Below are 22,269 nucleotides of genomic sequence, written 5' to 3'. Positions count from 1 at the left end.
GCAGAAAGGACGCGCCACTGTGGAGAGGCAGGGCGGGCTCGGCGCCGGCCTGGAAACAGAGTGTAACCCTCTGCCAGCCAGCGGCCTGCACACCACCTGCCACTCCCGCCCCCAGGAGATGGTCTGCCAGCCGTGGCAGCCGAGGGGACCAGGCGCTAACCCCTCTGGCGACAATGGCAGCAGGACACGGCAGCGCTCCGGCCAGACACCGGCAACGTCCACTAGCGCTCGGGCGTGCCGACAGGCCAGCACCGGGCAGATGACATGGCCGCCCCCAGGGCACTACCTTGCCGCCAGGCACCAGCCGGCTGATCCTGTCCCGGGCCTCGTCGGCTGCGTGCTCCACCAGCGCCAGCACATGCTCCTCCGCGGTGCTGTCCGTCAGGCTGCAGGCATTCCCCTCCGGCTCGAACACACAGCTGTGAGGCGGGGACACGCACGAGTCACACCTGCCCTCCCGGCGGCCAGCACGCCAGGCGACGGCAGGGGGCACAGGGCGTGCTTCACACCCTTCCTTCTGCTCCTAAACCTCCACCGGCTACGGTGCGCGGACACCAGCCAAGCAGGCCCCTCGGGTCTCGGCCCCTCCTTCCGGTGGCTCTACGGGCAACAGGAGCCTCACTGGCAACAGCGTCACTCAAGCACTGGACCGACAGTGGCAGTGATTCCATGCAGGGTCGGGGCGCTGGCAGTGAGCGCAGGCTGAGAGCAGCCCCCAGACCCCAGAGCGCCCCGAGACGGCAAAGGCAAGAGGGGCAGCTGCCAGCACCCGAGGGAGGTGGTCCCCTCGTGCAAGTCTCTGGAAACAGTGGTGGAACCTCTCCAAGGAGTCGGGGGCGAGCCCTCTGGGGTCCTGAGCCTTTGGGAAGCCCCCTCACAGCCAGCCCCTAACTACAGAAGCAGGAGCCTGAAGACAGGCCCCTATCCACTCTGACCCGAGCTGTCATCCACAACAGAGCCCCCGAGCCTGGGACAGGGAGCTCCGGCCACCAGCGCGAGTCCTGCAGAGAGGGGACCCTCAGGAGTGAAGGGCCAACAAGAATTCACAGGACGTGGTAACAGCAGCGCCCGGGCAGCAGGCCTGGCAAGCCACACCCGGGACAGAGCGTGGCCCGCGAGGGTGGCTCAGGCCGTGCCCCCGACACCTGCTGGGGTGGCCGTGACTTTCCTATAGGACCCGTTGCTGCGCCAGCACATGGGGAGCGCCGGCCGCAGAGTGGAGAACTGCGCCCCTCACGACCGACCCCAGGGCCTGCTGACAGTCCTAGCAGGATGGTGACCGCCACCACAGCCACCGCACTCTCGACCAGGCAGGGAGGAGGGTTGCTTCTGTGTGAACACGGGCTGCAGGCTCCATCCCAGCTGCCGTGAGCAAGCTGGGCTGGGACGCGGACCCTGCCAGCAGCGAGGACGTCAGCGCCCGCAGAGCCAGGCAGGCTGGCGGCTCTACCTGATGACTTCTCTACTCGGCCGCTTGGACTTCTTGGCTGTCTCTACGTGCACGGGCACGACTTCGGGGACAGGCTCCTCGGCAGCCGTGTCTTCGTTGCCCAGAAGAGCCGCCTGCTGAGAGAAATCCATGTCCTGCATAAACGACATGCTGCGCTTCAGAGCTAAGAGCCGCTCCTGGAACCAGAAAGCACAGAGCAGCGGCTCGACCTCTCCCTCCAGCCACGGCACCGACGAGGCGAGGGGAGGGGCGGCGCGGCCTCGCCCGGCCTGGCGGCTGACCCTCCGGGGGCAGGGAGCGGCAGGGCACGGCCCCCGAGGCTGGTGAGGCCCGCACTGGTCCTAGACACGTGGCGCATGCAGCCTGGCTCACGGGACAGAGGGGGCCCCGGGGCTGGGGGTGGGGCGCTGCGCTCCGGGAGGTAGCCACACAAGAGGAACCCGCAAGGCAGGCCGCAAGGCAGCTAGACCCAAGCATCTGGAACTCCGGCCCCGAGCCGGCTGGGTGCAGAGGGGGGGCGTGTCTGGAGGAGGGGCGTGCTCACAAGGGCAGCTGGCTGGGGGCTCCCTAGAGCAGAGGGCCCGTGCCGTGGCCAGGGGTGCGTGGACGGAGCATGGCATTCGCTGTGAGCTCCCGTTCAGACGTGAGAGCCAGGAGGAGGCGGCACTCAGCCGCAGCCCCGCGCTCGCCGCCGGAGGCCCCTTACTTTGCTCATCATCTTGAAGCCGGCGTGCAGGATCTTCTTGGCCAACTTGTAGTACACAGTGTCCGGCCTGTTGTACGTCATCGCGTTGTCACACATCAGCTTGAAATCTGCCTGAAGAGAAAAGAGACGATTCACCAGGTGTGGAACACCACACAGATGACAAAAGACTCAAGATTCCTATCAAAAGAAGCCAAAGGAAGACGCTCAAACATACTGGAAAGCAAATGTGGCTCTCCCGTTTAAAGAACTCTCCTTTAATTTATGGAAATTGTTTTCAGCTCATTTCTGTTACAGCTTATTGTAAGATACTGAGTGCACTTCCCTGTTCCATACAGTAAGTCCCTGTAGGGAACCGTTTGTATCTGTTCATCCCAAACTCTTAGTTTGCTCCCCCAACCCCACCCTTTCGGCAGCCACCACTCTGTTCCCTGTATCTGTTTCTGTTACGTAGACAAGTTCGTTTGTGTCATCTCTGTAAGTGATGCCATGTAACATTTGCCTGACTCACTTCCCTTAGTATAACCTCTAATTTCATCCATGTTGCTGCAAGTGATAACATTTCGCTCTTTTTTATGGCTGAGGAATTCAAGAATCATTTTTAAAATCTTTGAGAAGTTTTCATAACTGTTCATTAGTCTTCACTTGCACAAAAATACCTGAATGAGAAGCTTGTCGAACTGTGTAATCCTTTCTGAACGTAGCACACACACTTCACGGGAGTAAAATGCTGGTTCCTCCACTTCTTTCCTGATCTGCCCCCTTCCCTCTCCTTGGAAGGAACTCGGACATTAACAGGAACAAGAACCAACAACAGGTTCTTTTAAGCAAAGCAGAGGGATAAACTGAGAGGTGGGCATGCCCTCTATCTCTGAAGTTTTTTCACAGAATTTAAAATTCTGCCTATAGATGGTTACTCTAGTACCATCAGAAAAACACTTTCCCCTAAAATAAGTGAACAACTTACATTAAAGGTAAATGCCTTGAAATGTCAGTATTCTGTCACCCTAGCCAAACTACTCAGGGCACACCTGACAGGTGAGTTAGACCTCAGGATGACAATGACAGCTGAGGTAGCGCACGCCATCTGCGGTCCTTCCCTCACCAGGCCAGTGTCCCCAGGGCTGGGCTGAGGCCATAAAGCCCCTGTGTCGCAGGTCCCAACTGTGACAGGCTCAGGGACAGGGTGACGCTCTTCACATCTCAGCTTTGTCACTGGGCGGCTGACCAGACTGGGTCCACAGGTGGACGGGTGCACTTCAGGACACAGATACAGGTAACCACCTGCCCACCTGCCCGAACTGCCCAGGAAAACTTTCCTTTTCTCCCACCCACCCTTCAGTCACCGGTCAGCCAACACTTTCAGTGAGTTCTCCAGTAAACAAAAATAGGAAAGCCAAGCTTGGCCAAAGTGAACAGAACCTAAGACAGAAATACAACGACTTTTTCTAAATGGCATCATTGTCAACACTGTCAAACATCTGTTCTGAAGTTCCCCTGAAGCTGAATGCCAAAGAGCAGCTTTCACCTTTCACAGCCAGTGCTGGAAAACAGAGTCAGCAAGAGTACTCAAGAGAAAAAAACCATGATCCTAAAAAATTTAAACTCCCAGTTAGCTACATTAGAAAAATTACACTGCAGGTCAAATCAAACACACCTTTGCTTGACCCAACATGTCCATTTACGCCAAAATACTAACTTAAGAAACACATGTCTACTAGCACGCAAGACACGGGCTAGCTTTTAGACCAAAACAGGGAGAAAGTCACAACTGACCTCTGTATTTTCAAAACACCAACCCAACACAGAAACACCCACAAAGCTTGCAAATGCAAGCAACCAAAGCTGTGTGAAGGGTCTGTATACATGAATACACACGGAGCTTCCTGGTGAAGACTTCAGGAGGTGAAATGATCTACCTTAAACTCCGTGACTGACTTGTACTCGTTAGCTATGATCTTGTCTTTCATTGTGCCGAAGTCCATTGGGTGTTTTATTATCATCGAGTACCCAGGAGCGATTGCATCCGTGACAGGAAAAGCAAAAAATCCATGAGGATCTTTTCTGAAAACACAAACATCTTTATTTAAACTGGAAAAACCCTAAGATCTAAGTGTTTGAACAAAACACCTCACAGTAAAAAATCTGATGCAATTAACCAAAATTTAAGGTTGCTTCTTAAAATTAACAAAATTTATGCTCTTTCAGACTGTGGTATTTTGGATACGCTAAAAACTCCAAAACCACTGTCCTGGGTCCTGTCATTACCCCACCCATGGCATTTGACCTCTGGTGCCCACTTGGGGTTCCTGGAACTCTGAGCCCTGTTCCCACAGGCATGCCCACCCCCTGCCCCCCACCGCGAAAGCAGGAGCACACAGAGAGAAGAGCCCAGACGCCCCCAGCAGGAGCCCCTCTGAAGCGCCCTTTACCTCTGCAGCTGGCGGAGGAAGTGCTCCAGCAACTGCTGGATAGGCGTGCTTTCGTTCTCAGCTGCCGATTTAAAAAGGGAAAGAGTAAATTAAACAAAAGTGTCTCGCTAACACTTCACCGTAAAGAAAACGCTGATTTCGTGATCCTTATCAATCTATCTCCTGTTCCAGTGTCCCAGGCTCACATGAGAAGCGGACGAGAAGGTGAGCAGACCCATGCATGGTCCCCACCCAGCGCAGCTGGGGAAAGGGGCAGAGACCCAGCAGTGGTCCCCCAAGACCCCTCTGAGACTACCAAGATGGGCTGTCACGCGTCACCCTGTCCCCAGCCCCCACCCCTCCTGGGCCTAGGACATTCCAGACAAAGTAAGAAGATGCAACCAAGACTTGGAACAGAAGTTGACAATGAATGCCCTGATAGCATTTTACTTGAACTCTCTGGTCGTGCTTCTGCTCACTAGTAAAATGGGGACAAAATGGGGGTTCTTATGAGGACTCTATTAACTACACCTCTGGGCGCACAGCGTGAAAAACACTGTTTTCAGCGAACGTGAACACAGAAGTCAGTTAGGTTTCCCTCCACAAGAGTACGTATGTATACGGTCTTCCCCGCTGTGTCCCCAAGGCTGCACCCAGAGCCCCAGATCCGGGGTTCTAAATGCTCTTCTCCACCGAGGAACCAGGATCCTTGGGGGAACTGGCTCACTCCGGCCACCAGGGTGACACTGTTGAGAGAGACCAGAAGAGGTCCAAAGAAACACCTGATCACAGGCTTTCCAGGCACACAGGGAGGGTGCTCAACAGGCGGTATGAATGAGGCGAGTGAATACTAGCAACCGTAGGCATTCCACAACCACGTTCAGCTGAGCTGCTGCTCTGCGCCGACCTCATCTGCCCCACAGCAGGCCCAGCAGCCCTGCGTCTTACTGCTCCCCAGGAGCAGGGCAACCAGCAAACACCACCTCCATGACCGCAAGACAATGTCTCCCCCCTCCTCAGCAAATTAGTGGTGGTCAGACCTCCAGTCGGAGCCAGAGTGCCTCCCCCCAGAGGCGCCTGACAGTCTGAAACCTGCGGGAACTGCCCACACAGACCAGTGGGGGTCTGAGCTTTCCAGAAGGTTTCCCCGGCTGAAGCCAGCACAGCTCCCGGGGATGTAAGGGCCCAAACGACTGATGGCCAGCGCTGGCCTCCTCCCATCTCTGAAGACCTTCTTGGGGGCTCTCAGGCTGAGAGGCCAGGAGCCACGGCGGGCCAAGCCCTGCTCTAGAAGCTCAAAGCAAGCAGCAAGAAACTCAGGCTGGCCCAGCTACTCTGTGAGGCCCTGGAACAGAGAGTGTGGCTCCTTCCGTCCTAGGCGTCTCCCCAAGCCCAAGGGCAGAAAGCCAACCGCTGCTCCCCACGACAAGCCCCACAGCTCCAGGACGCCTCTGAATGCCGCCACTCGCCTGGCTGCGTCCGGCACGCTCGTATGGGCCGGTCAGGGGGCGGTTCCACCTCCACCTTCTTCCCCGGGTCAAAGTCGTCGGCCTCGCCCTCTGTGTCACAGTGCTCCTTCTCCCGTTTCCGTTTCTTCTCCTCCTACGAGGCAGGGTCAAAGCAGCGAGGGCAATGAAGTGGTTTTTAACAGACCTCCTGTTTCTAAGGGGGAGCTGAGAGTGAAAAGCCTCTTCCGGTAACCCTTCTCACCGCAGACCCCACCCTTCCAGAGGCCCTCCACAGGGGCCCAGCAAGAGATGAGAAACGGGAGGCCCTGACTCTGCAGGATGTCCTCTGCCACAGAGAGGACACCCCCGCCCGAGCCCAGGAAGCACTGGCTCCGTCCACCAGCACCCCCACCCCCCCGCTCACCTTTCGTTTCCTCCTTTCTTCATCGTCAAGGTGCTTCTCCTTCTCTGACTTTTTCTTTTTCTTCTTCTTCTTCTCCTTGTGTCTCTCCCGCTCGTGGTCTGACCTGTCATCGTAGTAACTGGAGTCATGGCCGGACCCTGAGAGTTCTGTCACTTCGCTTCCTCCAACTTTGAGGACCAGCTTCAGGGGCTTCTCCAAGGGCTTGTCTGCATAGTCTGTGGACACAGAGGCGGCTTTCACCGCGTGCACTCATGGAGGCCGCTCAGCAGCGCACACTGCTACCCAGAAGGCGGCACCTCAGCCCAAGGTGAGGGGACACCGGGAGGTCACTGAGGTCCGGGAAGGTGGGAGGACAAGCCGAGCTGAGGCGAGCAGCAGGGCACTGCCAGAACCATCAGAGAAAGATGGTGGTGAGTGCAACGGACGGTAGTAGAGGGCTCCTTCCCCTCCCCGCCCAGTTATCCTCCACCGGCCAAAAGAGGGGTCTCCAGGCCACTGTCGGAGGATCCAGACCACGCCTGGGGCCCCGGGGCCCAATCCCGGCCCGTTAGCTCTGGCCCCGGGTCGCCCCCTTCCCGCCCTGCCGCAGCCCCCCGTTGCGTAATCCCTGACACCAGGAGCAGGACAGCGCGCTTTTCACTCTCAGCTCCCCCTTAGAAACAGGAGGTCTGTTAAAAACCACTTCATTGCCCTCGCTGCGGGGAGAGACCTCAGGAAACACGGCCGAAGAACAGGGATGCTCCACACTTTTCTCCAGGGCGAGGCGACAGCAGGGCTGACGCCTGAGAGCCGCGTCCTCGGGGCGCGGTGAGCGCGCCAGCGTCCCCGCCCTCGAGCCCGGGACCGCGCCGCCGCGAACGCCCGCCCGGCGTCACAAAGCGCGCCGCCGCCTCACCCTCGTACGACGAGCGCCATTCGGTCTTGTGCTTCTTGTGCTTCTTGCCCATAGCGGCGGCGCCCAGGGCAGCAGCGAGCCCGCCTGGAGCGCGGCCGCCACGCGCCGGCCCCGGCCCGCCGCCCGCCTCCCGCCTCGCCCGCGGAGTTCGCCCGGCCGCGCCGGAAGCGGCTGCGGCGACCGGAAGTGACCCGCCCGCTTGCGCCGGCGCTTCCGGGTCAGGGGGCGGTGCGCCGCGCGCGGCAGGTTTGAAGCGCGCGGGGCGCAGCCTGAGGGCCCAGGCCGCTGAGGTGGCGGGGCGCTGCGCGAGGCGGCGGCGGCGACGCGGCGGCCCGGTCCCCGCGGCTCCCAGCGGCGGCACCGCCATGGACGAAGCTGTGGGAGATCTGAAGCAGGCGTTGCCCTGCGTGGCCGAGGCGCCCACGGTCCACGTGGAGGTGCACCAGCGGAGCGGCAGGTGAGCCCTGCCTCGGCCCGAACTTGGCCGTTTCCGACCTGACGGGACCCTGCCCCGAGCCCGCCCCGAGCAGACCCGCCCTGACAGGGTCGGCCCAGACCCCGGCCTCCAGCCCCGGCGAAGCCGGCCCCGGGGGCTCTGAGTTTTGGGAAACGCCCCTGCGCCCTCACCGTCACCCTCACCCTCGCCCACCATCCCCTTTCCCCGGCCAGGCCCTCGGGACGATGGGCCCCGGAGGTGCTGGCGGCGGCGGGTCTCCGGGTGCCGGGGGCTCTGGGGCGCGGACACCGTCGCAGGGGCCGCTGGAGGGCCTGGGCCCTCAGGGAAGCAGCGAGCGCGGTGGGTAGGGGCTGAGGGTGGACCCCAGCCCGGGAAACTCCTCTGGGGCCCCCAGCTGTGGGCATTTCATTCCCCCCTGACTTGCTGCTGTTTCCCAGCTGTGGGGCTGGCACCTACGCAGCAGTTCCAGCTTGGTGACCAGCAGCCCAGGTGGCACCGACTCCGCCTTCACCCCCTGCCTCTGAGGGGCCTGGGCAGAGTCCTTGGGCAGCTTCCCTGGGTCACACAGCCTGCAGTTACCGTCAGCCCCTAGTCGGTACAGGATCACTGCCATGCAGGCCCTCCCGCCAGCGCTATCCATGGGTGCATTTTCCCCACTATGGTCTGTTTTGTTTTTAATCACTCTTTCTTAAGATGTTGATTTTTTTTTTTAACTCAGATCTGATTTTATGTGTTTTGTGTTCCTAGCACTGCAAAAAAAGAGGATATAAAGCTGAGTGTTAGAAAGCTACTCAACAGGCATAACATTGTGTTTGGTGATTACACCTGGTCTGAGTTTGACGAGCCTTTTCTGACCAGAAATGTGCAGTCTGTGTCTATTGTTGACACAGAGTTAAAGGCTAAAGATCCACAGGTAACTTAATTCTCAGAGCTAAGAAACAGTTAGCCCGTAGCTCAAGAACATGAATTTGCTGTTTTGATAGTGTGTTGTGTAGATTTATTTGATTTTTTTCTCATCACAGCCTATTGATTTGAGCGTGTGCAATATTGCACTTCACATCTTCCAGCTGAATGAGGATGGCCCCAGCAGTGAAAACCTGGAGGAAGAGACGGAAAACATAGTTGCGGCAAATCACTGGGTTCTGCCTGCAGGTATCTGTGACAGTGACAGTAGGTGGCGCACGCCTAGAACGGGGAGGGGTGGAGGACAGGGCACACCTCAGCCTCCGAGATATTGTGTGTCTGTTATGTAGTTTTACGGCATTTTATCTGTTAGGAAATAAGAAGTATATCACAAGAGAGAAAAGTAGAAATTTCCAATATGAGACTACTTGGATGGGTCTCTCAAAGCGAGTGCTAATTGAGGGTTATTACACTGTCGCTCTTTCCTGCCCAGTTGGTCGGTCTTACTAGATGACTCCTTCCTCCTACCTTCTCTGTGCTTCTCTGTGCTAATGGGATCTAGCAGGCTGAATGCCATGTCTAATCCAGGTTAGGCCTGATATCCTGAAAGCTAGACTCCACCTGCCACTCGGCCCTGCCGGAGTGTTGGCCTGTGGGGAGGGTGGTGAGTTCAGGATCAGTGCTTGGGTCCACGCGTAGGTCCACAGAAGGTTCATTACCTACCCAAAGTCACATGTGACTGCCACTTACTCAAAATCTTTAACTTACAAATGACTTTGAAAGTTTAGCTTCTCTGTAACCAGAATTGTAGCTTGCTGCGTCTGGAGTAGTTGAGGATTATCAGCGGCTCAGGGTGGACGTAACCAGTAGGTGCAAGGATTGCTTTCCTAACATTTGGTTTTGTTTTGTTCTCACAGCTGAATTCCATGGGCTTTGGGACAGCCTGGTGTATGACGTGGAAGTCAAATCTCATGTGAGTTGTGCTTTTTCCAGAAAGGCTTCCATATTTCAAGTGAATCATTATTGTGTTCTCTCTAGCGCCTCTTACCTCATATGGGCTTCTAGGAGTGCTGCTAGCCAGCACCCCATGCCCTGGGAGTCTGTCTTCTGTCCTGGGCGTCTCCTCTGGGCTTTCTCTGAGTGGAGCTGTACTCTGGGGACTTCCCCTCAGGAGAAGGGGGAGGTTTCAGAAGTGAACCCACTTGCACTGGGTCACACTCCTTAGGAACCTGTGGGCTGAGATGGCAGTGTCAAGGGGCAGAGCAGGTGGGCGATCTGAGAGAGTACCACCATGTCTGAACCCCCTTCAAGGGGACGAGTCCTTCTGCACACAGATGGGGGAGGGGAGGACACTAGAAGTCCGTCCTCACTACCCCCGTCACCCACCCCGGCTCCCCTAGGAGCCACGGGGACCCCAGAGCCCCGGCTGTTTGTTCTTTTAGCAAACACAGCTTGTCCACTGCTGTGTCCCAGAGGAACGAGCTCACTGACTGGGTGTAGCCCTCAGTTGTTTTGTGTGTTCTTTGCATTGTAAATAAGTGATCTTTGAGTTTACTTTTATCCTTGTAACAGTCACACCCAGCACGTGTCCTCTTAGATTTTAAGACACCTTCTGAGGTGAAAGCCTGAGTGTGCCTGGCAGGCTCTGAAGACTCTCCTTCCCTCTGCTCATTCAGGACACGTTCAGCTGAACCTTTGCTCTGCCAAGGACTTTACTTCTGTCTTTCCTTTCTTCACACAGCTCCTCGACTATGTGATGACAACTTTACTGTTTTCGGATAAGAATGTCGACAGCAACCTCATCACCTGGAACCGGGTGGTGCTGCTTCACGGTAAGCATTTTGGTTTCGTTTGACAAAATAAAACTGCGTGGAGTCAGGCTTTTCTTCCTGCCTTTGTCCTGTGAAAGTTACAGCTCCTTTTTCCTAGTGGAGCCAGTTGTCCCAGTATGTCCTCTGTGAAGCCAGTCATGTGCACACTCTCTGCACTTTGGTTACTTGACCCTTCATAGGGCAGTCACCTGATCATTCCTTGTGACTTTTTATTCTATTATTCAGCTTTCCAAATATCTGCCTTGTTTCCCCACTGGTTATGGGTTTCTCAGGATAGCAATTGCCTTGTATTTCTTCATAGTATCCTTGGAGTTTCTCTTGATGGATAATAAACTGCAAAAGCCCACACTTCACAGAACTGTCTAGTTCTGGGAAGAGAATACTGGGGGTTTTTATGTTGTTGTTATTGTTACTATCTCAGGAGAGAAAAAGAACCGAGAGAAAGCCCAAATTATAGTGAGATAAGAGCTATAATTAAAAGAGTAATTAGCTTCTTTATACAATGAAGATTGTAGGCTTGTGTTCAGTTTTATGAAAACAGTGTCTTTAGAATGTCTTGGCAAATTTTCTTCATACTAGAGTCAGAGGGTAATCACAAGGTGTTTTACTTAGTGCAACACAGTATTTCCCATTAGAATTGGTTATAGATTTACTTGTGAATTATGGAAACTGCTGAGGATCAGAATTGAATGTCATCGTTTTCTGTTGGACACGTTCGTGCTCCCACATCCATGCCCTCAGAGCTCCTGTCAGCCGCTGTGCTGAGGGACACGCAGGGCCCAGGCGTTGCCCCACCGCTCTCCCTGTGTAGCTTGGGGTTCAGGCCCACGTGTGTGGAGCTGGAGTGAAAGATGCTGGTGCCGCGGGCTTCAGGAACAGCAAACACCAGTGCCTGAGGTCCCGATGGTTACCAGGAAAGGTTTGTTTGACCTTTGAAAAGTGGGTTTTCATAATCAGCGGATTTCATAGAAGACATGTAGGGACAGGGAGGGTTTCAGTGAAGATGGAAAGAAAAGCAGAGTGGATACAGGCCAAGAAGCTCCTGGGGATGTTTTCTAGCATTTACACTGTTAACAGATTTCTCAGCAACTTAAGCAATTCTTGTGATAATAACATTTATAGCGTTACAGCCTGTTCCTTATGTTATATCCTATGAATAATGCAGCTACTGTTTCAAGAAGTCTGTTACAGCAGTAACTTAAATACTTGTTTGCATTTTGTTACAGGTCCTCCAGGAACTGGAAAAACGTCCCTGTGTAAAGCTTTAGCCCAGAAATTGACCATCAGACTCTCAAGCAGGTAACTTGGGTAATTCGAGAGAGGAGAGCCGCTGAAGTGGGTTTGCTCTGTTTTCAGCTGTAACGATGGGAGGAGCTGCTGCTATTTTTAAATCATCTTACATGAATAGTAGGTGTCTCAGTGTAATTTAATGAGTCCTTCTGTACTCACATAGTCTTGCGCTCTGAGTCCAGTCCTCTTAAATGTGCTGAGACTCACTCTGTGACCAGCACGGGATTGCTTGTGGTGCCCGCCCCATGTACACTTCGAGGAGCGCTCTCTGCTCGCGTTCGGTCGACCGTCCCATGGTTGCTTGATGTCTGTGCTGACAATCTGTCTTCTGCCCTGTCACTTCCTGCGAGGAGTGTCCAAGGCTAGTGCTGGGTTTGTCTGCCACTTCTTGAGTGTAGTCCATTTAGAGATTTATGGTTTCACTACATTTGGAGAGTATTTGGGCATTACCTCTTCAACTAATTCCCCTGCTCTGCCCCCATTTGTGGGGGTCCATTCATTTACACGTTAGACTATCTCATGCTGTCCCGCAGGCCACTCATGTGCCCTTTCATCTTTTCTCAAGTTTTAAAAATTTTCTGAGTTTCATTTTGGATAGTTTTCTGCAGTATCTGATCTGCTTTTACTTCTGTTCAGTGAAATTTCCATCTCTGAGAGTGATTTTCTTGTCTGAAGATTGTTCAGCTCTATTTATGCTTGTAAGCTCTGTCTACCAATTCCGTCCTCATTATCACTTGGGTCTGGTTACGGGTCACATTTTCCTGCTTCTTGGCGTGCCACGTAATTGTTGAATGTGGACATAATGATTTGCAGTGACTGGATTCTCTTGTTTGTCTTTAATGACCACAGGATTTTATTCTGACAGGGGTTTGGGTACTTGTGTTTGGTGTGATCCTTTTGAGGTCTGCTTTTAATCTTTTTCAAGAGTGGTCTCAGTGTGGCCTGGACTTCGCCCTCAGGAGGGCCCTTCTGGGTCTCAGTTGAGCCCCTGAATGAGCAGCGAGTACCCTCGCCCCTCGGCCCTGGGGTCTCGAGCACTCCCGGGCTCTAGCACTGGGTTCCGTCCTCACACACTGCTGCCCCATGACAGTCGCCGGGCTTCATTCCTGCGTGTCTCTCTCCTCTCTGGAACCCTGCTCTGTAGCCTCCAGACACCTTGGCTCCTTGAACTCTGGCCTCTGTCTCTTCAGCTCAGTACCCTGGCCTCTCCTCTTGGGTCCCCCCCAGTGTCACTCCAGGCAGGAGCTCAGGGCTGTCACGCTTGCCCCTTGCCCGCCTCCCAGGTTACAGTTCCTGATTCTGCTGTCTGGCACCCTTCACAGACATTGGTTCACTGTTTTGTCTAGTTTTCTAGTTGGTTAAGGCAGAAGGTAAATCACCCTTTTAGCGTAGTATGGCTTCAGAAAAGGAAATCCTGTGAGATTTACTTTTAAATCTGTTTTCTTTTCAAAACTGTCTTAAAAGTAGGGAAGTTGCTCTATTTCAGCCCTTTGTTTTATGCTCAGTATCTTGGCCTTTATCTTGACATAGTGAAACACATCTGTGTTTGATCATCTCTGAGGGCAGTTTCCTGAAAACGCCGGAAGGTGAAGGTGTTATTACAAGAAATGTGACGTTTTCCAGTACAGAGATCTGGAAATTGGTATTTATTTTGTGGCAAGAGGAAGCCTTAGCAAGCCTTTTTTGCTTTATTAACTAAAGTCTACTTTACTTAATAATCAAAATGCTTTATGATTAATTTTGTGTAATATTCAACCCAATCTATATTCACTAGGTTGTCTATCTCCCCCTTCTCCTCTTTTGTAAACAAAATTACTAAATGATGTTTTTCAACTGGAAAGTCAGTGATGCTTTTTAAAGTAATTATTTTTCTTCTGTGGACTCTCAACATGAAAGAAACTGTAAAAAAAATCTGGGAGTTGGCTTCTCTGCTGGCCCTTTCCTGTTTGATTTTGATCAGAACTAAGTGCATCCAGAGCCCTCACTGACTCCATGTTGGATGGAGTATTAGTGCTGGATTTCAGACAGCGTGTTTCCAGGTTCCCTTTGAGTTTTCCAGGGCTCCAGGTTTAAGGGAAGTGATTTTGTGCTAGAAGACAAATTCTCACATTCCTTAGGGTTTTGTGGAAAGAGAAAAAAATGTTCAACTGTGTCCAAAAGACTTTTGATGCTTATGTTTTGATTTGCCATGTTAATACAGGTAATGGTTTTTGAACATAGGAATATAAATTACAAGTAGACTAAAAGCAGTATTAAGAATTAATTGTATTTAACTAGTTGTATTAACTATTGGAGAAGAAAATGCTAACCCACTCCAGTATTCTTGCCTGGGAAATTCCATGAACAGAGGAGCTGGTGGGCTACAGCCCATGGGGTCGCAGAGTCAGACATGACTGAGTGACTAAACAACCAAAAGAGTATTAAGTATTCTTCAGTTCAGTTCAGTCACCCAATCATGTCTGACTCTTTGTGATCCCGTGGGCTGCAGCACACCAGGCTTCCCTCCATCACCAACTCTCAGAGCTTGCTCAAACTCCTGTCCATTGAGTTGATGATGCCATCCAACCGTCTCATCCTCTGTTGTCCCCTTCTCCTTCTGCCTTCAGTCTTTCCCAGCATCAGGGTCTTTTCTAGTGAGTCAGTTCTTCACATCAGGTAGCCAAAGTATTGGAGCTTCAGCTTTAGCACCAGTCCTTCCAATGAATATTCAGGACTGATTTCCTTTAGGATCAACTGGTTTGATCTCCTTGCAGTTCAAGGGACTCTTTAAGAGCCTTCTCCAAGACCACAGTTCAAAAGCATCAATTCTTTGGTGCTCAGCTTTCTTTATGATCCAACTCTCACATCCATACATGACTACTGGAAAAACCATAGTTTGACTAGATGGACCTTTGTCGGCAAAATAACGTCTCTGCTTTTTAATATGCTGTCTAGGTTGATCATAGCTTTTCTTCTGAGGGGCAAGCGTCTTTTAATTTCACGGCTGCAGTCACTGTCCTCAGCGATTTTGGAGCCCAAGGAAATAAAGTCTGTCGCTGTTTCCACTGTTTCCCCATCTATTTGCCATGAAGTGATGGGACCTGATGCCATGATCTTAGTTTTTTGAATGTTGAGTTTTAAGCCAACTTTTTCACTCTCCTTTTTCACTTTTCATCAAGATGCTCTTTAGTTCGTCTTCACTTTCTGCCATAAGGGTGGTGTCATCTGCCCTCTGAGGTTATTGATACTTCTCCCTGCAATCTTGATTCCAGCTTGTGCTTCATCCAGTCTGGTATTTCACATGATATATTCGGCATATAAGTTAAATAAGCAAGGTGACAATGTACAGCCTTGACGTACTCCTTGCCCAATTTGGAACCAGTCCATTGTTTCATATCCAGTTCTAACTTGCTTCTTGACCTGCATACTGGTTTCTCAGGAGACAGGTCAGGTGGTCTGGTATTCCCATCTCTTGCCCTCACAGGCAAGTCTGGCTCAGTCTCTTGTGGGGTCACTGTTCTTTCTCCTGGGTCCTGTTGCACACAAGGTTTTACTTGTGCCATCTGAGTGTCTCTGGAAGGTATGGGGTTTGATTCCAAATGTGATCTTTGCCCTCCTGCTGTCTTGCTGGGGCTTCTCCTTTGCCCTTAGATGTAGGGTGTCTTTTTTTGGTGAGGTCCAACATTCTTCTGTTGGTGGTTGCTCAGCAGGGAGTTGCAGTTTTGGAGTTCTCGCAGGAGCAGATAAGCACACCCTTCTACTCTGCCATCTTAGCACCATTTTTTTCTTGTTTTAAGTCAAATGAAGATACCATTCAGTCTGAGACACTTAGTTTGCTCCAACTAGAACCATTGATGTTGACGCATCTTGTTAGATTGTTCATAACTATTAGTATGCAGTTTGCAGTTACCTCATCCTGGGTCAGTAGTAACAGAGTAGTCATTCTCAGCCTGCTGGGCACTTGAGCAGTGTTGTATTATAGAGACAGAGGTGGTTGCTGCCAGGGATGTTGTGGGACTGACTTGTAATGATTGCTCTCTCTCTCTTTTTTCTAAACCATCTTAGGTACCGATATGGCCAGTTAATTGAAATTAACAGCCACAGCCTCTTTTCTAAGTGGTTTTCAGAGGTAAGTGTTTATACTAATCCCAGTTCTCTGGATTGTCCACCACATAGTTGAAAACTTGTCCAGTAGATTAGGCAATCTTTTTCCTCCAAAAGCTTTAGGAGAGAAATAGGTGAAATGGGAATTTCACATTCCCATTTCCTCTGACCGACTGTATGGTCAGAGGAAAGTTCCAGAGCTTAGTGATAACCTGGAAACCACCTGAGGCCTGAGAGGACCCTCTGCTTGTCACCTCCAGACCTGGGCTGGGGCACGGGATGTTCAGTGTTACCTGAGGAGGGAGGGGTCACCTTCCAATGGGACCGCACCCTCAGCTTGAGCCTTGTTCGCCAGCTGTGAACTGAGGCACTCAGGCCAGGTGATGGCACAGGTGCCCCTCAGCTCTGGAAGGCTCTGCTGCAGGCCCCGTATCGGATGGTGCCCCTGGCAGATGGTGGGTGGGGACAGGAGTCCTGTAGGAGGGGCGCCTGGCTGACTTGCACCCAAGACCCAGCACATCCAGGACCGCTGGGGAGGGAAAGGTGGAAAAGGGGGCCGAGGTGTGGGTGTGGCAGCGGGCCTCTGGGTTCCCTGCAGACCTGGCTTCTCTGATTCAGGGAGTTTTCCGAGGGGCTGTCAGGAGACGGTGGGCTTGTGGGGCCACCTAGGGTCAGAGCTCAGCCAGATGGAGACAGTGGACGCACGTGTACAGCAAGCAGCTTGAAGAGTACACGTTGATAATAAGGAGTGTTTTGTTTCCAGAGTGGCAAGCTGGTGACTAGGATGTTCCAGAAGATTCAGGACTTGATTGATGACAAGGATGCTCTGGTGTTCGTGCTGATCGATGAGGTGGGTGTGTTCACACCTGTGACTGTAGGAAGCGCAGGACTGGGTGGCCTTTCATGTTTCCGGCACCACCAGCCCCATGCTTGGCCAGCCTCCACAGGCTGTGTCCTGCAGTCCTAGCCCCAGGGGTCCTCACAAGCCCTCGGTGCGGTGTTCACATGCCCCCCGCCCCACGTCCACTTAGCTGACCACCCCGCCACTCTGTGCCCACAGGTGGAAAGCCTGACCGCTGCCCGTAACGCATGCAGGGCAGGCGCCGAGCCTTCGGATGCCATCCGTGTAGTCAATGCCGTCTTGACCCAAATCGATCAGATTAAAAGGTACCACTGCACACGCACACCCCCGGCCTTACTCCCAGCTTTACCAGCTCAGGATGCGTCTGGCATTGGGTATGGGCCCTGTCTTCTGTATGTTTGAAGCAGCATGTGCTACATAAGCTTTTTAGAAATTAAGCACTTTTTATGTTATTGAAGTGTTAAAAATGCACAGCAAAGATTTGGTGTGGGGAGAAGGTACCCACTGCTCAGAAAAGGGGGTCTCCCTGAACCCCGTCCATTACCCCGGGAGAAGTGGAGACTTGTCTCTGCAGTCTCTCTCACCTTCCTTGCCTCACGAGATTAAGGCCCGCTCTGGTGACCGTTGGTGGAAAGCCTGATCCCGGCACGTGGCTCCCAGCCATGTGTGGGAACCCTGTGCACACTCCATGCTCGCCAGCTGCTGCCCAGACTCCTGGGCCCCGTGTGCCTCCCTCACCTGGCTCAGCTCTGCTCACCACTCTGTGGTCAGAATACAGGGGTCGGTGGGGGGCAACCCTCCAGGTGCTCCGCAGCCACAAAGCTGCCAGTGGTCTGTGTGCTGCCTGCGGGCCCGGGGCAGCCCTGCCTCGTCTCCGGGACTCAAGCCCAGCAGGCCAGGCGGTGTGCTCCCCAGGGTGCCGCTGCCCACTCCATGCTGTTCCCACAGGTGAGCAGACCGGATGGCGGGGTCTCTGGGGAGTGTAGGAGCCGGAGGGGAGGGCCGCTAGTCCTCAGGGTGAATCATGCAGCTCAGCGTCGCGGCTGTCAGAGTGGTGAGAGTGTGTGACGGGCAGATGTGGCCGTGCCCAGGCGGGCAGTGTCAGTGTTGGGGCGCAAGGACACTGCGCAGAGTGAGGGCTTCACCAAGGTGAAGGGGGCAGGAAGCAGTCCAGCTGGGGCCCGTGAGAGCTGTCCATAGGCGGGGAGCTCGCAGAGCAAGAGCGGGGAGGTCTGCGCTGTTGCAGCCGGGAGGACCTGGCAGGAGTGAGAGTCAGGCAGAGCCCAAGAAGCAGGGCCTCAGAAGACCTCGTGGGGGTGGGCACAGGACGGGAAGCCGGCTGAACGCCTGGGCCCTGGTGCTGGTCTGTCCTCACACTGCGTGTGTCAGGGCAGGGGTGGTTGGGTCCCTGTGGCCCAGGCTGACTGGGCCCGCCCTCTGCCCACAGGCACTCCAACGTGGTGATCCTGACCACGTCCAACATCACAGAGAGGATCGACGTGGCCTTCGTGGACAGGGCTGACATCAGGCAGTACATCGGGCCGCCCTCTGCAGCAGCCATCTTCAAGATCTACCTCTCTTGCCTGGAAGAGCTAATGAGGGTGCCTTGAGTTTTTTCTCACTTTCCTAAAAACACATTAGCTTTCTTGTGTGTTCTTGATTTGCTGGCGTAACTTACAGTGTCTGGTTCCTGTGTAGAAAGAGGTGTCACTCAGCCTGCACCCACCGTCTTACGTTGAACACTGCACTTGTTGGGTCTGCAGGTCGAGCTCAGGGAGAAATCACTGACCGATGCTTTTGCTGCCCCATCCTCTGTCCCTGCAGTGTCAGATCATATACCCTCGCCAGCAGCTGCTGACCCTCCGCGAGCTGGAGATGATTGGCTTCATCGAAAACAACGTGTCCAAGTTGAGCCTCCTTCTGAGTGAAATTTCAAGGTGTGTACAGACCTCACTTATTCTTTTTTAAAAACTTTTTTGAAATATGGTTGATTTGCAGTAAATATTATAGAGCAAAGTGACTCAGTTATACATACATGTATCTTCTCCTTTAGATTCTTTTTTATAGGTCACCACAGAGTACTGAGTAGAGTTCCCTATGCCCCACAGTAGATTCTTATCTGTCACCTATTTTACATGTAGTAGCTTGTATGTTATCCAGAGTTGAAGGGCCGACTCATTGGAAAAGACCCTGATCCTGGGAAAGACTGAAAGCAGAAGAGAAGGGGGCGGCAGAGGATGACATAGTTGGATGGCATCACCTACTCAGTGAACATGAGTTTGAGCAAACTCTGGGGGGTTGGTGGAGGACAGAGGAGCCTGGCGTGCTGCAGCCCATGGGGTCGCAGAGAGGCAGACACGACTGAGCGACTGAACAGCAACGTGTCAATCCCAGTCTCTCAATTTACCCCTCTCCCCCATGCCCCTCTGGTAACCAGAAATTTGTGTCCTAAGTCTGAGTCAGTTTCAGTTTTGTAAGTAAGTTTATCTGTATAATATTTTAGATTCCATGTATAAGTGATATCATATGATATTTGTCTCTGTCTGTCTTGGTTCACTTAGTATGATAATCTCCAGGTCCATCCGTGTTGTTGCAAATGGCATCATTTCATTCTTTTTCACTGTGGAGCAATATCCCACTGTGTATGTACACCACGTCGTCTCTGTCCATTCACGTGTCAGTGGAGATCTGGGTTGTTTCTGCGTCTTGGCTATTGTGCATAGTGCTGCTATGAACATAGGGATAAGTATATTTTTTGAATTTTTGTTTTCTCAAGACATGTGCCCAGGGGTGGGGTTGCTGGGTCATGTGGTAGTTCTGTGCTTAGGGTTTTAAGGAAGCTCCGTGCTGTTCTCCGTAGTGGCTGTATCAGTTTGCATTCCCACCAGTAGTGTAGGAGGGTTCCCTTCTCTCCACACCCTTTCCAGCATTTATTGCTTGTAGATGTTTTGATGATTACTGTTCTGACCGGTATAGTTTTGATTTGCATTTCCCTAATGATTAGTGATGTTGAGCCTCTTTCCATGTGTGTTTGCCATCTGTATGTCTTCTTTGGAGAAATGTCTGTTTATATCTTCCACTCATTTTGGGATTGGGCTGTTTGTTTTTTTGATATTGAGCTGCATGAGCTGCTTGTATGTTTTTGAGACTTAATCCCTTGTCATTTGCTTCGTTTGCAAGTATTTTCTCCCATTCTGAGGGTGACCTCGCTTTGACAACCTAGAGAAGCCCGTTCTCTTTGGTCACAGGGGTTGTAATTGCTTGTGGCAGCCGAGGTGGTGATATGGGTCGGGTGGCGGAGGCTGAATCCCAGGGCATCTCACCCACAGCAGATGCCCTCTGGCCTCCCCAACCCTGGCCTCCTGAATGGGAGAGTGAGGCCAGCTGCCCTCCACCTGTGCCCATGGACAGCAAGCCAAGCACTGCACTAGCTGAGGACAGGCTCTCAGATTAAGGCTGTCTGTAGCATCGGTGGATTCTTAAGCAATATTTGTTAAGTTTTTACAAATGGCCGGGAAAGTAAGGTGGAGGCTTTTTCTTTGATGAGCAGAGTAAACAGTTAAACAGTCAGGGCACTGGCCTTGGTGCTGTGGGACGGACAGTGTTTGATCCCACTGCCTGGGTACTGAGAGCCACGAAACATGTGAGAATGCCCGGCACACTTGCCCGAGCCCAGGCTGGTAGCACCGGCAAGTGCTCAGGTGGCCCCAGAGATCGAGCCGGGAAGTAGAGCAGAGCCTCTGAAGACAGTTAGAATTTGGATAAACTGGAGAGAGGTCAGGGAGACCGTGTGCGCTGTGTGAGGGCCTCGGGTGGGCTGCGTGGCAGACACCAGGTGCCAGACACGCTGGCGGGGCTTTGGAGAGAGTTGGTTACAGTGGTCAAGGTGGGACAGAGGGGAGCAGTGCAGACTTGTGCAAGAATTCAGAGGTGTGAGCCGGCCTGTAACCACCTCATGGTCCCCCAGCCGAGGCCGTGGGTGGTGTCAGGATCCTGCCCCTCCTGGAGCAGTAGCTGAGGTCTGGGGGAGACTGCCCACCCTCCAAGGGGCTCTAGGGAGAGATCGGGACTTGTCCTGAAGTGCACCGCGGTCCGTGTGGAGCTGACGCCATGTGGTCATGTTCACAGGAAGAGCGAGGGCCTGAGTGGCCGTGTCCTGAGAAAGCTCCCTTTTCTGGCTCATGCGCTGTACATCCAGGTGAGTGCCCGGGCCCTGGGCCCCTGCTGCCCACTCTGCCTGCAGGGCTGGCCTCGAGGAGAGTCCCGCCTGCCTCCCTGGGGTTTCCGCTGCCTCTCGTGTTTCTGAAGTGACAGGCCCGGGGGCAGTGGAGGGCTGGTGACAGGCCCGGGGGCAGTGGAGGGCTGGTGTGTGTCTGCTCACCTCACTGGCGTGTGGAAAGCGCATGCCCAGGCCCTCCCTGCCTGCTCAGAGTGCTTGTGCCCTGGAGGTGGGTGCTACCAGGCCACCCCCACCCCAAGGGCAAGGACTGCCACAGTGCCGTGTATTTTCCAGGCCCCCACTGTCACCATTGAGGGCTTTCTCCGGGCCCTGTCTCTGGCCGTGGACAAGCAGTTTGAGGAGAGAAAGAAGCTCTCGTCGTGCGTGTGACCCGGCCCGCCCCCCCACCCCCAGCCCCCGCCACCGTCTGTCCTCGGTGAGCACACCGCGGGAAGGCGCCATCGCTTCCTCACCGCAGCAGCTGCCCCAGGATATATGAGGCCACAGCTGAGACTTGCAGGCCTGTGTGGTTCAAGCAGCGTGTTGTGCTTACATGATGTTGCTCAAGAAGTGTGTTGCATTTACGTACTTTAACTGCATGCTCGAAGACAAAACAGCCTGTTTTCTCTGTTTTGAAGGACGATCATCTGAGCTCAGTGTCTCTTTATAAAGAACTGTCTAGATGTCCTGGTTCTATCCTGCTTCTGGTTGATTGGACCCAAAATGCTGACATTTTATTTAAAAAGATGATTAATGTAAGTTTTATAGAAACAAAACAAACTACATTGCCTTAAGGAAGAATGTAATCATAGCATTAAAAAAAAAGTACACGTTGCTCAAGACGAGGCAGCATTTGCTTCCTGCTGCAAGCTCGTCCTGGTTAGTGCACACGTTCTGGAGACTGCGATGAATAAGAACCTGTTCCTGTGTTACAGAAATCAAGAGAAAAATTTTAGGCCCAGTGCTCTTCCTGGTAGCAGGTACACTCTGCTTGTCGGGGAGGGACAGCTGGCGTGGGGCCTGCCTCACTGGTGACCAGCGTGGCCGGCCTCACGGCGATGTTTCCCGGTGAGTCGTTTGTCGCAGGACGCCAGTCACGGCTTAAACGAAGATTCCCAATAACAGATGTAAGATGAATTGGCCGACAATGGGTGTATTCCACAGAACCTTGTTTTGCTTTTATCTCATGCTAAAATAAATTTCATATCACTGTTTTATAAAACATTTTTAAAAGAATATGTTACCTTTTGTCTTAAAACTTTTTAAGTATTAAAAATCTTTTTCAAAAAAAA

At 53.0% G+C, this 22,269-nt stretch overlaps 2 protein-coding genes across 7 annotated transcripts in view; one reads left to right on the top strand and one right to left on the bottom strand.

Moving 5' to 3' along the window:
* The window catches only part of BRD9 (bromodomain containing 9), an 18,068-nt gene extending 10,570 nt beyond the window's left edge, over positions 1 to 7,498 (bottom strand). Inside the window, exons 1-8 of one of the 4 annotated variants that reach the window (XM_043887277.1) lie at positions 7,332 to 7,498; positions 6,437 to 6,651; positions 6,034 to 6,166; positions 4,586 to 4,646; positions 4,073 to 4,217; positions 2,157 to 2,267; positions 1,451 to 1,626; positions 287 to 419 (exon numbers count right to left, since the gene is read on the bottom strand). In XM_043887277.1, the coding sequence (XP_043743212.1) occupies positions 287 to 419; positions 1,451 to 1,626; positions 2,157 to 2,267; positions 4,073 to 4,217; positions 4,586 to 4,646; positions 6,034 to 6,166; positions 6,437 to 6,651; positions 7,332 to 7,383 (1,026 nt within the window). In that variant the 5' untranslated portion in view covers positions 7,384 to 7,498. The remainder of the gene's footprint in view (positions 1 to 286; positions 420 to 1,450; positions 1,627 to 2,156; positions 2,268 to 4,072; positions 4,218 to 4,585; positions 4,647 to 6,033; positions 6,167 to 6,436; positions 6,652 to 7,331) is intronic. The other 3 variants (XM_043887278.1, XM_043887279.1, XM_043887280.1) reach the window with 3 other exon arrangements.
* TRIP13 (thyroid hormone receptor interactor 13) lies at positions 7,439 to 22,269 on the top strand. 3 transcript variants are annotated; one of them, XM_043887281.1, is made up of 14 exons: positions 7,439 to 7,788; positions 8,536 to 8,701; positions 8,811 to 8,940; positions 9,609 to 9,664; positions 10,433 to 10,523; positions 11,750 to 11,822; positions 15,858 to 15,921; positions 16,660 to 16,746; positions 16,957 to 17,063; positions 18,206 to 18,359; positions 18,583 to 18,695; positions 19,320 to 19,400; positions 20,887 to 20,956; positions 21,272 to 22,269. In XM_043887281.1, the coding sequence occupies exons 1-14, from the start codon at positions 7,697 to 7,699 to the stop codon at positions 21,365 to 21,367; spliced, it is 1,380 nt and encodes a 459-aa protein (XP_043743216.1). In that variant the 5' UTR covers positions 7,439 to 7,696; the 3' UTR covers positions 21,368 to 22,269. The 3 variants fall into 3 exon arrangements, with proteins under 3 accessions (XP_043743216.1, XP_043743217.1, XP_043743219.1); XM_043887282.1 differs by having other exon boundaries at positions 7,558 to 7,788; positions 19,335 to 19,400; XM_043887284.1 differs by lacking the exon at positions 19,320 to 19,400 and having other exon boundaries at positions 7,558 to 7,788.

This window comes from Cervus elaphus, chromosome 25 (genome assembly GCF_910594005.1).
Source record: "Cervus elaphus chromosome 25, mCerEla1.1, whole genome shotgun sequence".
In the NCBI taxonomy this organism is placed as follows: Eukaryota; Metazoa; Chordata; class Mammalia; order Artiodactyla; family Cervidae; genus Cervus; species Cervus elaphus.
Note: the sequence above shows the minus strand (reverse complement) of the source record. Positions and strands in the feature narration are given on the sequence as shown.

Bases quoted from the DNA above. Each gene is read 5' to 3' on its own strand.
- TRIP13 (XM_043887281.1), top strand. From the start codon at position 7,697: ATGGACGAAGCTGTGGGAGATCTGAAGCAGGCGTTGCCCTGCGTGGCC. The intron at 7,789-8,535 runs GTGAGCCCTGCC...TTGTGTTCCTAG, and splicing joins GTGCACCAGCGGAGCGGCAG to CACTGCAAAAAAAGAGGATA. The intron at 8,941-9,608 runs GTATCTGTGACA...TTGTTCTCACAG, and splicing joins TCACTGGGTTCTGCCTGCAG to CTGAATTCCATGGGCTTTGG.